Source organism: Lepisma saccharinum, chromosome 5, assembly GCF_977018435.1.
Source record: "Lepisma saccharinum chromosome 5, izLepSacc3.1, whole genome shotgun sequence".
Lineage (NCBI taxonomy): Eukaryota > Metazoa > Arthropoda > Insecta > Zygentoma > Lepismatidae > Lepisma > Lepisma saccharinum.
Window position 1 is genome coordinate 5,422,238 of NC_139233.1, and position 17,136 is coordinate 5,439,373.

The 17,136-nt window shown below is 42.5% G+C and overlaps 1 protein-coding gene across 3 annotated transcripts in view; it reads left to right on the plus strand.

Annotated features, from left to right (window-relative positions):
* The window catches only part of LOC145987627 (serine/threonine-protein phosphatase 4 regulatory subunit 1-like), a 286,327-nt gene that overhangs the window by 191,588 nt on the left and 77,603 nt on the right, over positions 1–17,136 (plus strand). For all 3 annotated transcript variants that reach the window (XM_083122043.1, XM_083122045.1, XM_083122044.1), the window contains one exon: positions 4,757–4,866. In XM_083122043.1, the coding sequence (XP_082978169.1) occupies positions 4,757–4,866 (110 nt within the window). The remainder of the gene's footprint in view (positions 1–4,756; positions 4,867–17,136) is intronic.

Sequence of the window (17,136 nt, forward strand, 5' to 3'; positions counted from 1 at the left end):
TGGAATGATAAGGAAATGTGCTGAATAGCCACAATTTTTCATTTAATCGGCTTACGAAACTGCTTATGACTGCAACTTGGAGAGAAAATCACGACATGGAACTAACTCACTATTCTTGTGATAGGAAGATACCCAAAATGTCAACCTTCTTTCCACCTAGCATACTCAGGACTGAATGTTGCAGACTAACGAGTCTCTGGCCTCTGGACTCAGGTAATATCCTCTGTGGAACTCGTGGGCCGTCCATATATGTTTGTGATTGTCCCTTCATCCATTTCGTCGTCGGCCTCCGTGGCGGAGTGGTTAGCACAGCGCGTTACGTCGCTGGTGGTTCCGGGTTCAATTCCTGCCTGGGCACGAGTGTTCTTTGTGATTGCTGGCCCTCCCCGATGCCGTAGTGATAACGTCGTTACCTAGTAATCAAGGGATCCAGGGTTCGATATCCGGTGGACGTATAAAGTGGTTCGGATCCAGTCCCGATTGGCCTCAATAAAGACGATTGATTGTATTCTATTATTCTATTCCGTGCATAAAGTGGACTTAGGAAACAAATCTTAAAAAGAAACCTTTTGTGATTGGCCCTCCATCAATTTATCATATCATTACTCATTCTCATGTTCGCGATGAGCTAAAAGTAGCAGAAAAGTGAAGAAAAATAAGTTCAATCAATCATCAATTTCTTTAACTTTCATCGTCATTTTCGCTGTCAGACGTGACAGAAAAGCGAATTAAAATCATCACCGTCGCGATTAGCCAAGAGTGGAAGGAAAGCGACGTAAAATAACCTAATTCTGTCAGTTAATCAAAATTTAACATTATCGTAGTGTTCGTACTCAAGCGAGACCTTTCCGAGGGGGGGGGGGGGTGTTTGTTCCGATCTCACGCGATAAGCGACTTCAAACCATAAACGCGTGAATTTTTGCCGAAGCCTCGCAGTTCCATCTGGTGGGCGATTGCGTAGTCTTGTATTTGGCGCCAGATCCGCAGTTACTTGTTGCGCATTTCTTTCCCGGCAAGGCCAGGGGCCAGTGTTGGGCCGCAACTCCAAGGAAGCCATGTTCCGCGGCCGAAGGTAGGAGGGGATGGCCTAGATTAGATATCCGTGTCGTGGGAGGGAAAACGGCGACCCGCCTTCCAATCCGATGCGTCGTAACACACCGGCGACCGGTGCATCCTATCCGATGCAACTCTGCGGTTCGGTGGATCAAACTGCGGCGCGGCTTGCTTGCAAGGGCCAGAGAAGGGGGAGGCGGGAAACAAACACGGGACCTTCGGAGGCTTTGTTTACATCGCTCTCCTGCCCCTGCGGGTTACTCTCGGCGATTATGAAGAGCAGAGCGTTAGGCGCTAGGTGGAGTGCCGGCGTGGGAATGTCGGTCCCGTTATCTTGGCTCCATCAATTTTATCATTATGCATGTACGGTCACGGACACTGCCGGCTTGTAATGAATACATTGACTTTCAATGGAATCGTTACAAGCCGGCAGTGTCCGTGGCTGTACGAGTTTCGCCAATAAATATCTTGCTGGCAAAAGACGTAGATTTGTAATCTAAGGCGCCGGTTCAATCCCTGGTGGGGCACATTGTTTATACTAATGTATTTCCCCGTACTTTGATCCTGCATTTAATGTCTCCCTTAGTTTATCCAGTTTCCTTGACGAATAAATGGAGATCATTTCGGAAGGATCCTCGATGGTGTCGTGGTAACGTCGTCGCCTTGTAATCGAGGAGTCTCGGTTTCGATTCCCGGCGGAGTCGCATTGCAAGGTGGTTCGGATCCCACTTCAAGCTGGAGATCCAGTCTCGATTACCCTTTCTGTGCATAACAAATCAAACCTTTCGGAAGGCACCCAAATGCAAATCGTTGTACCCTGGACGATACGAGACATTAACTTTTGGACCAGCCCCGTATAATCTTCTGTGAGACTTGTGTTCCATCTGTGTGTCCTTTTCGTCAATGTCATCTTATCGCCATTCATTTTCGCGATTAGCCGGAAGTAGCAGATGAACGAAATCAATCATCCTTTTCTTCTTAACAACTAGGTTGATTTTGAAGGGTTAATTTTTTAGTTCATTTCTTTACGCTTTCGCATGGAAATTGTGAAAAATGTTCTTTTACCATCAACTCATGATGTATGCATTGAAAATTAGTGGTGACGGAATGTCCTTGTCCGATGCTCTTTTTAAATTGCTGCTTCGTTTTCCAGTTCATTCATTTTAATTTATTTTTGTTATTAATCGTCGCTTTTCTTCCAATTTTAGTGATGAGGGTGGTTGTTTATACCATGAAATTGATAGACTCGCAAAGAACAGCCGTCCCCAGTTCAGGATTCGAACCCGGGTCCCCTTGCGCGTGCTAATCACTCGGGCACGGAGATTCGGCACATCCATTTTGATTTATGACTGGTTTCCGTAAATAATTATCTTGCCCTTAATGTGGATTCAGGCAGTTCTTAATACTAGAAATGTATCCTCATTGTCCCGAAATCGGGAGAAGGGCAACGTAAGATACAAATTCAAATGCGTTCCATCAAGAAACGGAACTTCGTGTGAAAGATTTCTCCCAATGCGAGTTGGCAACGCTGGAGCTCCTCTGTTGGTCTCCCCGCCCTGGAGCCAAGTGACTAATTGCATCTCAGCGGCAGTCGAATGCTATGTTCTGGGGCGGTTCCGATGTAGATGCTTGATGGCACCGGCCAGAGGTATACGTACGCATTTGGGAACAATGGAAACCGTAGCCCGCAGAGGGATAGGTCAGGATCTGGTGAGCGACTCTGCTGGAAGTTTAGTCGTTTTTTTTCTCTCGAGTCATTCCACGGCAACACTGAGGAGTGAGTTTGCATTACTACTACTCCAAATGCAAAATTAAAACTGCACCTGATCGATTTGGTTATTTGACTTAGCTTTGCTGCCATTTTTAGTAACCGCGACGATGAGGATGCGTAGTGATATGAAACATTGATGAAGAGAGACTCGAAAAAACATCCATGCCCATGCCGGGTTCGAACCCGGGACCACTGGCGTCAGCGCGCTGTGCTAACCACTCGGGCCACGGAGGTCGGCTAAATGGATGACTTACTGGGCAGGACCGGATTTTATATGTCGCGTCTCCCAAGTCGGTTCAAAAATACCGCCTCTGCATTAGTCGAGCCCAGAATTTTGGGTGGTGAAAACTGCAGAAGTAGCATTATCCCCCCAATAATCTTTCGCCACTGTTGGGGTGTAAGGGGTGATCCTTTCGTGATGGCACCCAACTGCCAACTCCACTTCCACGTAGTACACCCTGCGCTGCATTTTCAGACTAGCGAGGCTCTGGCGTCTGGAATAGCAGCCAGTGTAATCTTCCATGGGGCTCATAGGTGATGTCCTTGTGTGTTCCAATTGTCTTTTCGGCTTATCACCATTCATCCTCATCTTCGCAATTAGTCAAAAGTGGTAGAAAGGAGAAGTAGAATATACAAACTCATTTATTCGTTTGAACCAGTTTCCAAATTCAAGTACTTAGGAGTAATATTAACAAATGAAAATTATATTATTTCAGGAAATGCATGTTGCTTTTCTCTCCATAAATTTTGTCTTCTCGTTTAATATTTAAGAAACTAAAAGTTCAAGTATACAAAACAGTAATTTTAATTTTGCCTGCAATATTATATGGATGCGAAACTTGGTCCCTTACATTGAAAGAGGAACATAAATTGAGAGTATTTGAAAATAAGGTGGTTAGGAAAATATTTGGACCTAAAAGGGATGAGGAGACAGGTGAGTGGAGAATGTTACATAATTTGTATTCATGTCCAGATATTATTAGAATGATTAAATCAAGAAGACTTAAGTGGGCAGGCCATGTGGCACGAATGGGAGAGGAAAGAAGAGTTTACAGAATTCTTTTTGGAAAACCTGTTGGTAAGAGACCTGTAGGAAGCAAGATGGAGGGATAAAGTCGAGATGGACCTAAGGGAAATCGGTAGGGATGGTGAAGACTATATAAGATAGTGACAGATGGAAGGCCTGTGTTGCTGGAGCCATGAACCTTCGGGTTTAAGAAGGCTAGAGAATGCGTTAGTTATTCGTTCGTTCTTGCTCTTGGAAGAATTAGCCCTTACAACCAGCCCTCATTCTTCTCTATTCTTCGAGCCGGTCCCCGTGGCGGAGTGCTTAGCGTTATGTGGCCATACTTACGAATTGAGTTATACGTAGCTGCACTACAGGGTGGTTCAAAGTAGGTAACCGAAATATTTTTTTTAACATTTTCTGGTAATTTTTGGCCACCCTTTATGTACTAGAGTAGAATACTTATTTATTTGTCGAGGAAATTTCAGATGCAGCACAAGTGGGCATTTTACGCTGAAATGGTCAAGCAAATTTATAAATAAAGAAACAAAAGATTAACGAAATTAATTCAAAGATGGCACTTCAAACTTGATGTTTGATTGCAGTATATACGCGTGTGTGTAACTGTGTTAAGAGTCCGTGGCATACAACAACTTTGGATGATGGTAGAAAGACGGAAAGAAGAATCATGTGGCATTGTGTAAACAGTGATATTTTTTTTTATCAACAGCATGCAAGACGTTAATAATGGATGAATGGGAAAAACTATTTCCTCGTCAATTTGTTTGGTTATTCAGACTATTTGTTTAAAATTAACAAATAACTTAGCAAAGGCTACAGGTTTGATATTTTATGTTAGCGCATACTGTTAAGAATTTATTTTTATTGCACCAGTTACTAACGAGCTCCTCTCTTGGTGCTTGCAGGCAGATGGTCGTGCGGAACATCTTGGAGACGCTGCGAGCCGTGGTCGAAGAGACGCCCGAGGATTTGCACAAAGTCCTGACAGTGATAAAAAGGCTGGCGGATGATATCGGTAAGTACACATGTGTGTTTTGATAATTTGTACGCTGTGCAGTTTTGGCGGTTTCAACACTAATGCCAGCTGCGTTGCGTACGCGTGCTTAGGTGAAATGCGAGATGGAGCAATAGAGAAAATTAGATCAATAATGCACACGCGTATTAGAAAATGTAATTTATGAAATTATTATCGTACAAAATGTAGTGTTTTTTATAAACTCCATTTTCTAATAAGCATGTGTAACTGTTGATGTAATTTTCTCTTACCCATTTGTTTTCTAGTAGCCCTTCACCTAATTCAGAGTCACCAGCCACCGCTGCCAGAAGTATCTGAATCGGGTACCACGGTGCCAAAAGAGGCATTACGCATTACTTAATGCTTCCCCATATAATCCCCCCCCCCCCTTTGGGGAAGCAGTGCGTCATGTATTTGGGCAACTGACAGGGATATATGGCCCCTGCTTTCGAATGGCACTGTGCAAAGCAGAGAGAAGAAAGCGATAGGTTATGAGATGGAGACCATACATCACGTTTGATCCACGCTTTTTTTTTTAAAAGAAAAAACGAAGCAAGCATTTACCGAGTTGAGATAACAAGAACAAGGGAAGAAAAAGTTCCGACGCCAGTCGTTCTCGCCTGAACGCACGGGTCGTTGTCATTATAGATTTTATGGCTTTGACCTGTGCATACCCTGTTAATTCGACATCTCTTACGTACGCAAGATTATGATAATTACTATTATTGGTTATTGTTGTTATTTCTACCGTGGCCGTGTATAAGTGAAGGGTTTAACGGGTCCAACCCCCCTTCCCGTTGGTTTAGTAAACATTTTGCACCAATTGTGCCATCAAATCAGCAACTGATCATTTCATTATACTACTTGGAAGAATTCTGAAAGAAAAATATTTATAGTTTATTTGTAATGGATCCTCATATTCTGCAATGACAATGTTTTCTTCATAACCTAATCATGTTTCAGAATATATTATGGCAAAAGTTTACTATAATTGGCAATAATTAATAGTACGTACTCTCAAAGTAAAAATTCAGACATGTTTTAACATATTTTTTAAAAAGCTGAATGTATGAACATGAATGCACCCTTACAATAAACAAAATTAAGAATAATAATGTTAATAGTTACATATTGACATATGCAATGAGATTGTTTAAAAGAAAATGTATTGATTAATTATAAACTGTTTAATAATAATAATGCTAAGTAATATTTTTACAAATATAATCATTAACAAGAAGCAATTGTTATCTTTTATTAACAGTCTGTAACTATTTAAACTGGGAAAGAGCCGATTTCAGCTAATACTTTTCCGGCATTTTCCCCCTCACGGGGTTCGCGACAATTTCGCAGTCTTATCCTAAAAGTTATGCAAATTCATAGTATATTGATTTTGTACCAATATTATGTGGAAGAAAATGTTTGTTGGGATTATGTAACGGGTATTTGTAATATTCTGGTGCAATTTTTTAAATGTTTTAAAAGTAAACTCTGGTAAATTGTTGCTTCTAATGGGATTGGAATACTCACCCACGAATATTAGCATTTTGAACAACTTTTACCGGGTGGCTACTCACGTGAATTATTGGTTCCTGGAATTGTGCATGAATTCTGCTTGATATTGTCTCCGTAGACGTGAAAAGTTGCAACTTGTATTAATCCAATTCCCTTCGAATTTATACATATTTATAAATGCTCGGAGGCAAGTTTTTCAAAGTTCAGCTTTTCTCAATCCGTTAACTTTGTTATCGTCCTTTGCAGAACAATCTACCTGACGGAAGAAAGATTATTGCAATATAAGATATCTTGAAGTTGAGTAGGTAAATTTGAGTTTGAAATTGTCATACAATTAAATTTTCGTAGATTAGTATATCCCGTAACATTTGTAACTTGTGTCTTTAGTTGTATTTCGAGTCTGAGTCTGAGTATGTGAAATGGCAAACGTGAACTCCGCACCTTGAATTAAATATTTTAAATATAGCCTGTATACCGTTTCATTGGATTAGAATTTTTGGCTACATCGGAATCACACAGATCTTTTATATTATTAATATATTGTGAGTGTGTAAGCCTTATGTGTGTGGGTGGTGAGAGGCAGAAATACAGAAAACATCTTCTTGTACTTCTGAATTTTTGGAAAGTTCACCTTCATGACCGGGAATTATTCTTGAATTTTATCATGGTCCTAGAGTGGCCACCATGTTGTAATTATTACAACTTTCAAGCTCTATTTAAAATTTGAACTTTGGGCTTTTACAAATTGAACCCCCACTCATTATTTCTCTTGTATATGGGGCCATGATTTCTACTATTGAAATTTATACCAATGGCCCGGTTCTCCTCTGCAAAAATGTCTGTCTGCGCCCATGGTGTCAGGACGGGTAAGAAAAAGAAAACCACACACAAATGTAACTGTATAGGAACCAACCATCGCGCCGCGAGCAGCTGCCCGAACCGGAAGTGGCGGAACAGTTAACGTCCGGGCGAAAGTTCCAAACTTGTAATATGATCCGCGGCGCGTGTCACTATGGCGGACACGTGGATTTAGTTTTCCAATCTCCGGGCAGATGGAGGAGCTCCCGACTGCATAAAGGCTGCTGTGCCATCGGGTTGGGAGGGGGGGGGGGGCGCATATGTGAAGCGAGGACAGGCTACGGTATGAACCACGGCAGATGTTCTTCTAGATCCAACCTCTATATTGCCTAGTGTTGCAAGGGACAAATGGCGTCCGGTTTCGACTGTGTGGATCTTGGATGAATCGATGCCTCGTTCGCTCCCGAACTTGGCACCATTGTTGCCACTTGAAGGGAAATTTCCCTTTTAGAGCTGAAATTCGTACCACATCGTAAATGTAAAATGCCAAAATTGCATAGAAATTTGAAGGTATCAGACTCAATATTAATACATATTATAATACAGGGTGTCTACTGGTCAAGAAGTCAATAAAAAGTCGAATAATTTTTGCTATGACAATGACTCACTGATTGATTTAGTTTATTTTACTTCACTTAGGCCCTTTGGCTAATCGCGAAGATGAGGATGAATGGTGATAAGATAAGGTGGGTGAATGGACAATCTGAAATATGTAGGGGCGACAAAACGATCCCCACATAAGATTATACTGGCTTTGAGTCTAGACGCCAGAGCCTCGCTAGTCTGCCAAATTTAGTCCAGGATGCATTAATAGATAAAGCAAATCTAATTATCTTGTTATATACAGCTTCAGTTCTCATTTTAACTGGCCTTTTGGAACCACAGGCAAAAAAGCCTGCGCAGACCCGGGACTCCTGTGCACCGTACTCCCGCGCGGAGGGGAGGGCAGAGCCGTACTCCCGCGCGGAGGGGAGGGCAGAGTGGAGCATGCTTCCTTATGGCCCGAGTTGAACGGAAGAAGGGGGAGGTGGTGCGCGGATACTTTTCGTATAACTCGACCACAAGGAAAAAACCTTCCGTTCAAAGCGTTCGCGCAACTTCCCTGCCGTTATCGGTGTTCGGGGCAGTGTTGCCAGGTCAGATTTGAAAAATTCGGGAGATTGTTCCTTGGAAACCAGAAGTTCTGCTACAAAATCCGATGATCTAATAGAAGCGGATGAACTACGTTCTTGGGGGGGGGGGCAGCATAGTTGTGCGCACTGGGGGGGAAGGGGGAGTGGCGCGCATTGTTTACGGTGTAAACGTCACAGATACTTTTGTAACAATGGTGCTAAACCCAGCACCCTGTGTTTGGCGAAAATATACCGAAGATCTCCATTTCAGGAGTGGACATGTTTCAAACAAAAGAAAGTAAACCGCCCGAGGGAACCGACCAACATCTTTCATCTCTTCCGCATTTTCCGGTTAGATGGTGCGTGGAAAACACCCTCAAATTTACCCTTTCTCAGCATCGACACAAGGGGTTGGGATGCCTCTATTATCGCGAGGAACTTTTATGACAGGAAATGGTAGAAAGTTGTGTTCACAGATGAAGCTAACGTGCCGCCTTTCGTTGTCAGCGATTTTCCACAATCTTTCAAGTCGAATGCTAGCAATAACAAATCAATTTGCCTTCTGCTGGTGTTCGGTGTACAGCTATCGATAGGGGTGGGCACGCGTCCTGCACCATAATGAAAAAATGCATTACGTATGTGAAATATATTTGGTGAATTAGACAGCATGTCTTCCTCAATAATTCAAGATAGCAACGCTTATGCTAGGGTGCCACCCATCCTCCCCATCTGCTAGAAATACACACACACACACACACAAACACATATATGTATAACATAATTTGCCCACGCTACGAAGTTAGTGTTTCTACCTAGTAAGGCAAGGGCGTTTTTCACTGTGTCTGTGTCACTTCATCCATTTCATCAGTTTTTCATTCATCCATATTGTCGTACTTACCCGTAGAGGCACAAAAGCGACGTAAAATAACTAAAATAGAAATAGAGTTTAGGGTGGGATAAAATACAGCCATCTAAAAATAGTAATGTAGTAAAAGTAATAAAATAATTTCCTAGCACAATTGAGTAGCGTTTGACATAATTTCACAGTTCAAACAGCACTTTTCACGGCTGAGTGGAGTTCCACTCCACATCTCCCCTCCATGTTCAAGTAAAGATGAGCAGGAAACGTGTTTTTGAGCTGGCCGTTGGAGGTTCCATAGCAATAGTTTATTAAGGAATTCTCCCGAGAAATCAATAGGCCTGGCAACGCTGACGTGAGCCGGCTGAATGTTCCTTCCCCCCTGCCCTTTTCCGCACCCACCGGCGCGATGTGCTTCTGCGCAGGTTTTTTTGCTTGTGGTTCCACTATAGAAGGTTCTTTGTTTGTGGTCGATCTAAAGGTTTTTCATTAAATAAATATTTATTTTCTTAACTACTAATTTCCGACTTCACGTAATTAGGTGTCGAATAAATATACGTCAAGGAAATCGAAAAAGAATAAAGGAAAAGTCAAGAATTTTTGATTTGTTATTTTGGTAGACACCCTGTATTAGGTTCCAGTTTTACATTCATAAGTCTTTTTCTGCTACTTCTTATTCCACTCCTTTGCGCATAAGCCTATATTTCTATCCCCCCCCCTTTTCTTCTTCGGATAATAGTCATGGTGAGGTTTGATGTATGGATGTTGGAACAATTGCATCCATGCCTGACCATTGTTCTAACCAGGAACTTCTAGCTTGGTAGCGAGATGGCTAGCTATAAACATGAATGTGGTTAGTTTGCGACCACTTATTATTATTATTTCTTTAGGAGAAGGGGAAAAATTGGGAAAAATAGAATGGTTCCGATCCCACTTTAAACTGTAGGTCCAGTCCTGTTAGCACGGCGCGACGAGTCCCGGATTCGAATCGTGGCCTGTGCATCCTGTTATCAAAATCATCATAGTCATTACTCCCCCCCCCCCATAGTCGCGATTAGCCAAAATAGAAGAAAAGCGACGCTAAAGGACAAAAATCAAATCATGCTCCAGTTCTTGCTGTGGAGGCAGGAAAACGAAATGAAACAAGAATAATACTAATTCAGATTGAGTGTATAAAATCGTGCTCCCATCTTTGGCACGCCATTGCGTCCAGCATGCCCAAAGCGGCTCCCGGCGCTCTGCTAACCGATGACACCTTGTTTGAGCTTGTAAAATGTTGATGCGAACGGAAGGCAAGGACTTGATTCTCCCAGGCCACTGCAGCAACACGGCAGAAGAGGTCGTTGGAGAACCGGAAGTCTGTGTTCTGGCGACCAAGTTGCGTGCAGTCGCGTCGCTGATACAGCACAGGTAACCCGAGCGGCGGAGGAATATCGCGGCTTCTCCATCTCTGAGTCACCGGGCGGGATGTTCGGTTAAGCGGCAGAATTCGCCTCACTTGGGTGTGAGTCAGCGCGTCCTCTTGGTCACGGCATGTGTGAGGTTGCTGTGGTCTCATTTCCCGAATGAACTTTTTTAAAATATCGCGGCAGAGGATCAGGGCCGTAGCCTGTCAGGAGCCAGAAGGGGCCGTGCCCCTCTTCTTTGTAAAATTTGTTTGCAGTGACAGAGTGAAAATGTAGACAGCAGATATTACTTTGTTCAAAACTTGATAAAGGTTAAATTCATAGATGCAAGGGAGAGATATGACATTCGTTCATCTGATTTACGAGCCGAAGTATTTCATTACGTTCAAAGAGTATAAGTACGTGTTCGTATCCCCAATGCACTTCCAAAATGGATACCTTTTACTGTAGCAAACACAAAGTCAAAACTAAAGCTTTTTCGTTGGGTGACGCGACGTCAGCGCATCTAGTCCCATTGCCGCTGTTTTCTGTCTTTCGAGGCCGGAGCCCGCTGCTTCTTCTTTTCAAGCAGCTCCCCAATTGGGTCAACGCCGAGGTTTTGGGGTCTTTTTCTGTGCAGACATTGACATAGACTATTATTATTCTTGTTAGGATTCTGTTTTCCATCTTATTTTAATTAAGGGCTTATCCCCATATTACATGACGGGCACAAAATAGTCTTATGTGCTGACGTGGACGTAATTTGGAAATAAATCGGTCAGTCAAAACTATAAACGAGAGAGTACCCATTGCATCAAGGATGTTTTTCATCTTCTAAGCTGAGCTATTATATGCCGCAGCACCACGGCCAACTCAGATGAACAGCACTTGATTTCTCGATCTCGATATGTGGATTTTATGTTATGTTATGTTTATGTTTTATGTTATATTTACGACCCCTGTATTAACAAAAACAATGAAACCTAGGATATGTCCAATTCTTTTTGTTTAATAACTCGACAGGCTGTTTTCCTTGATCATTCGAGATAAGCATGAAAGCTCCTAACAGATCAACCCCTCACAGACCCTCTGCCAGGGCATGATCCCCGAAGAACTTCTGGACCAAAGTAATAATAGAAGTTTTTAAAAGTAATTGCGAAGAAAAGTAAGTAAGGTTTTTAAAAACTTTTGAGACGAAACCTAATTTGTCCCGTAGCTCGAGCTGATCCGCTTTCCTTGATTTCTGATTTTGAATTCAAATCGCAACTTCTCCCAAGTTCATTGTGGTTTGCTAGGAGACCAGGTTTCGCCTATTTGATTAGCCACGGTTCCGTTATTACACACTAGAGAACGCCGCAGATCGCGTTGATACGTGGGAGCGGTGCTATGTTTTCACCCTTCCCGTAGCCCGGCCACCGCGAAGACAAGGGCCAAATAATTTAAGGGACGATATACATTACAAAATGCTGCAGCGAGACCGCATTGTAGTATCGTGTGATTTGTTGCTTCTTTCTGCTGCTTTGCATCCGGGGGACGGTGCCACGAGTGTGGTTAGCGGGGGCATTCCTTTCGGGGTGGTTTTCGTGCGATGGGGTGAAGGATCCTCTGATCCTGCTCTATTCGTTGAAAGTTTTATAACCGTACTGCGCGGAATTTGCATTTCAGACATTTCTTCTGTCGTGTTTCATCATCATCTTCTTCGCCGTCCCTCTCTTCTCACTTTCTCTTCTCCCTCTCCACACACACACACGTAGATGTGTGTGTGATGTGAAGGTTAAAATATTTAAAACAGCAGTTTTGCCTTTATTTTGATATGGACGCGGAACATAATCTCTTACATTAAAAATAAAAGCCTCTTCCAGACTACGGCCTGAGGTTCACATCCAGCCCGCTTTTTTTTTTTTTTCCTCCTGCCTGCCTACCTACCTTATACTGGTCGAATTTTCATCTGGCGGCTGGGGAAACAACGAATCAGCGATTGCTTGAATTTTGTTAGACTCGCATCGGGCATTTTCGAGTTTCAAGCACCGAACGCCGTTAGCGGGACGAAACAAATGAGCGTCGTATACACCACACGTTGCCGAACGTACCGTAAAGTGAGTGTTTTCTTCGATAGCGTGTGCACCAGAAATGAACGGGGGTTAATGGTACAACTGCACATTGGAGTTTCAGTTGGAGTTGGAGTGCAGCTGGCATAAACGGAAATACGCTTGGCAACGTTGCTCCGGGAGAGCGATGGTACCCCTACAACGTTGACTTCGCAACTGACTTCCATCGAGCCACACACAAGACGCTTGGGGGACAGAAAGAGTCATAAATAGCCACGAAGGCTACCCGCCGCCAGCTGGAAATGCCACTAGTATAGTACTGATAATGTGTATAATTTTATTTTGAGGCTTTATCTTTAGTGTAACCAAAATGCAATATGGCCCGCGACCTCTTCATTACAAGCCGACGGCCTTACTACGCCACCGGCTGTATGCCGGTCTTCCCGATAGCGTAGTAGCAATGTTGTCATATTACAATCATTGGGTCCCGAATTTGATACCCAGTGTAGGCATATAGTGGCTCGGATCCCACTTCAACTTGTAGAACCAGTCTTGATTGGCATTTCTTTTCATAAAGTCGGTATAAAAACAAACTCTGAAGTAGTACACCCAACGGCGAAAGAAACCATTTTCATTCGGTCTGAATTACACAATGTGATGACAATGAATTGAAATGAAGACGTCAATAAGCAGAGACCAGAGCTTGCTTCGAACCAACAAAGTTTCATTCCTTAAAACAACACAGGATGTAGAATAAAAATGTGATGAAAATAGCTGTGGACAATTTGCTTAACATTATCTTTGCCGTTGACTGTACATGTTATGTATTTCGAAACTATGCCTGTACCATCCCCTTCTCCCCTACAATGTAATGTGCAACCAACCTCCGTTGCGGAGTGGTTAACAATACAGCCCGCTACGGGTTCGAATCTTGACCGGGACATGGGTGTTCTTTGCGAGTGTCCCTTTATCGATTTCATCCTCATCGGCGGGAATAGCCAAAAGTGGCAGAAACGCGACGCTAAATATCCTGTATTAAAACAAAACCCGTTGCCTGCCAGAAAACACGATGACGTGATAGTTTCGAGATGAGCGCAGAGAGGGGGAGAGGATCGCCCGATGATCATCCACGGGCAGCTCGTTCACCCTTGGCGCAAGTGCAACGCTATCGGAGAAGGCAATCGATGAACAAACACACCACCACGTTTAGAGCGAACGGTCGCACGGCAGGGGCACAAGCTTCGTGTGCCTTTATGGAATCGGCCACTAACCTTTATTAAAGCGCATGCATGCTTACCGACATTGGAGAAATAAACGGTCGAGCCTTTGGCCAGTTCGCACATTCGTAATTGCAGGGACACTGTCCGTTACTGCGCAGTTTAGGGACTGGGAGGATAGTCTGTGTATACTCGTTCCAAGTCTGAAAATAAGATATGTACACACACACAAATCTAAGTACATACTTGTTAAAGAAACCAAACGCGTATGTTTCTACATATGTATTGAATGAATTAATAAAATTTAAAGTTTTTGGTACGTCCAACACCTAGTTTTTTTTTTTGCACCCTTCACATTATACGGGGCTGAGTAGCTTAAATGAACACGTGTGTCAGGACTAAAATCTTACCCAGGTTAAAACTGAGGCTGTAAATGGTCACTAAGGACAAATTGACGTATTTGCCGGCGTATATTACATTTTTTTGTTCACACTTTTGAGGGAAAAGCTTTATCATTAAATGTACAATTAATTTACAGCATTTCAAACATAAAGCATCATGTAGATCTACTACCTAGTCTAACCTGGAAACAACTCATTTTATCGTCTTCGTCACTAGTGTTGCCCACGGGACGAGACGGGACAGGCTTTTAAAAATTCGAGAAGAGACGAGATTGATCATGTGTCCCGAAATAAACTAATATTTTCGAGGCGATACAGCATTTCCACGAGACGAGACAGGCCAAAGTCTCGTCTCGTGGGCAACACTATTCGTCACACCACAAGAAAGCAAGCAAGAAACCGTCTAACTCAGAACAGAACAGAGACAATTTTCAAAACTGAAGGTAATCAAAAACTGAGTATCGGTTTTTCAGACCTATTTTAAAGGGGAAAAGTGCGTCTTGTACGCCTTCAAACGGTACATGCATTCACAAACATTTAAGCCTTAATGCAATTAAAAGCAATAATTTTCAGATTAATTCATTTTGTTATTTACATGGAATAGGACCACTTTTCGTGGAATGCCCCACATAAACAACCCCTTCAAGGGAGTAAATTTTTCCAGATGAGGTATCCTCTTCATCCTTCATTCTCATCATAAATACCCAATCCCCTGAACGTGAAGAAATAGGAAAATATCATCATACGAAAAGAAGAAATGTGTGCAGTTCTGCAACTTGTATTGTGAAATTGGTACGTTTCGCATGGAAGACAACTAAATTTTACTTGCGAAACTTACGAAGGGGAGTGGGATGCGATATTCGGCAAGAAAGTTTCCTGCAGCTTAAAATCGTCCCCTTGAGATTAGTTTATAGGAGGCGGTTGGAGTCATGTATCAAGTGCGATATCCCCCTTCGTTTCGCTAATTTCGTTCCTGGGTGACCAACGCTGTGGTGTGTGGGTCGAGGGGGGCGATTGCCCCAACCTTCCTGGCTTTCTTCGAGTTAATCCACGGCGCGGTTCTCATCACCACGCTGCGTAGCATTAGTCTCTTAGGAGCCATTCCCACCTCCTCCCAACCGACGGCCCCTTGGATTTGAATCTGGTCGGAATTGCTCGCGGTGGATCTCTCCACCATACTAATATGCTCCTCGGATTTTGAATATGGTCCGTTGCCATATCCTGCAGCCAAACCCGCCCAGAAGTTTGCAGAGGTTCCTCTCTAATCGTGGACTATTTAGAAGGGGCTTGTAGCCACCAATGGAGTTACCGTGTATTAAATCTCTCTACAGGGTGTTTCCGGGCTGATGATACAAACTTTCAGGGATGATAGACAAGGGCACATGTATCAATTTGAGTCGTACACAAGACTTTTTCGAATGACCCCACAAGAAGAAATCAATTGGGGTCAGATCAGGTGACCGAGCTGGCTACGGAACAGCTTATGAAACTTGTGCAGGTAATAAAAGTATTACATCTTCATACCGATATTCGCTTATAACTTTCGACTAAGTCTTTTCCGGACCAGGGTTCCTTATCTCAAAGTTTGTATCATCAGCCCGGAAACACCCTGTATATATAAAAATGAATGTGGGTGTATGTTTGTTTGTTCCGGCATAACTCTCGAACGCCTGGAGCAATTTCAGCCAAACTGGTTACACGTATCACTTGCAATCTGGAAAGAATACTTTGGGGGTAAGACACCCCTGGCACCCCTAGGGGTGGGGTATGAAGGAGTGACATGTAAAAATAATTGAAAACCACAGATATTAAATTCCGCACAAGCAGACATCCGTGACTCTATGCAATCCGCACAACGATAGTGTTTCTCGGGTTGTAACCACCTATATTAGTGTGGAATCCATAGTTTTCGTGACACTCCCAATGCGGTTCAACTTCAAGTCCATCACCTATCGGAATGGGGGGTGAGAGGGGGTGAAAAATGAAATGCCACAAATGACCTAGATTAGTGTCGAATCCATAGTTTTCGGAGTCGCTAAGCTAATTGGTGACATTCACAATCACATTTAAAATTTGTTACTTTTTACACTATATTTAGAATTCATTATTTTCCTGTCTAATACAAGATTGGGATAAATAAATACCCTGGCAACGTCGGGTAATCAGCTAGTGTAAATATAAAAATAATACATGTTTACCATTAATGTAAACCAGTTCTATATTTGCAATTGTCCATCAAAATTAATGCATTAATAGTATCTTCGTCGTAGAAGATACTATTCAAGATAATTCAGTAATATTATTATCATACATGCTCGTACTATTCATAAAAGATAATCATGAACTTTAATCTCATGTAATCAAGGGGTACCGGTTTCGATACCCGGTGGATGCGCATAGTGGTTCGGATCCCACTTTAAACTTGAGATCCAGGCCCGATTAGCCTTACCGTGCATAAAGTGGGCTTAAAACACTAAATCAATCAATTTGCTCTCATCAGCTGGAACTAGCAATCTTTTTCGTGTTCTATAAACCTTACATTCCTCTCTTTATTTTGACAATAACTTACATGGAACAACAGCCCATTATACAAAGTGAAGTTCGGATCCCAGTTTAAACTGTAGGTCCAGTCCCTATTAAACTACCTGCAGGTAAAGTGGACGTAAAACGAAACTAATTTTAATACTCTTAATTAGATATAAGCCGGATAATGGTATATCTTGATTTTTAGATAATTTTTTTTCCGTCCATGTCTCAAAAAATATTATTTTTAAACCTAACAGCAATAAAAGGTATTATTATTAATATATATATCAATTTATTATTATTATTTGTGTCACTTGAGTAGCATGCGAGGACCCCTCCCGAGATATAT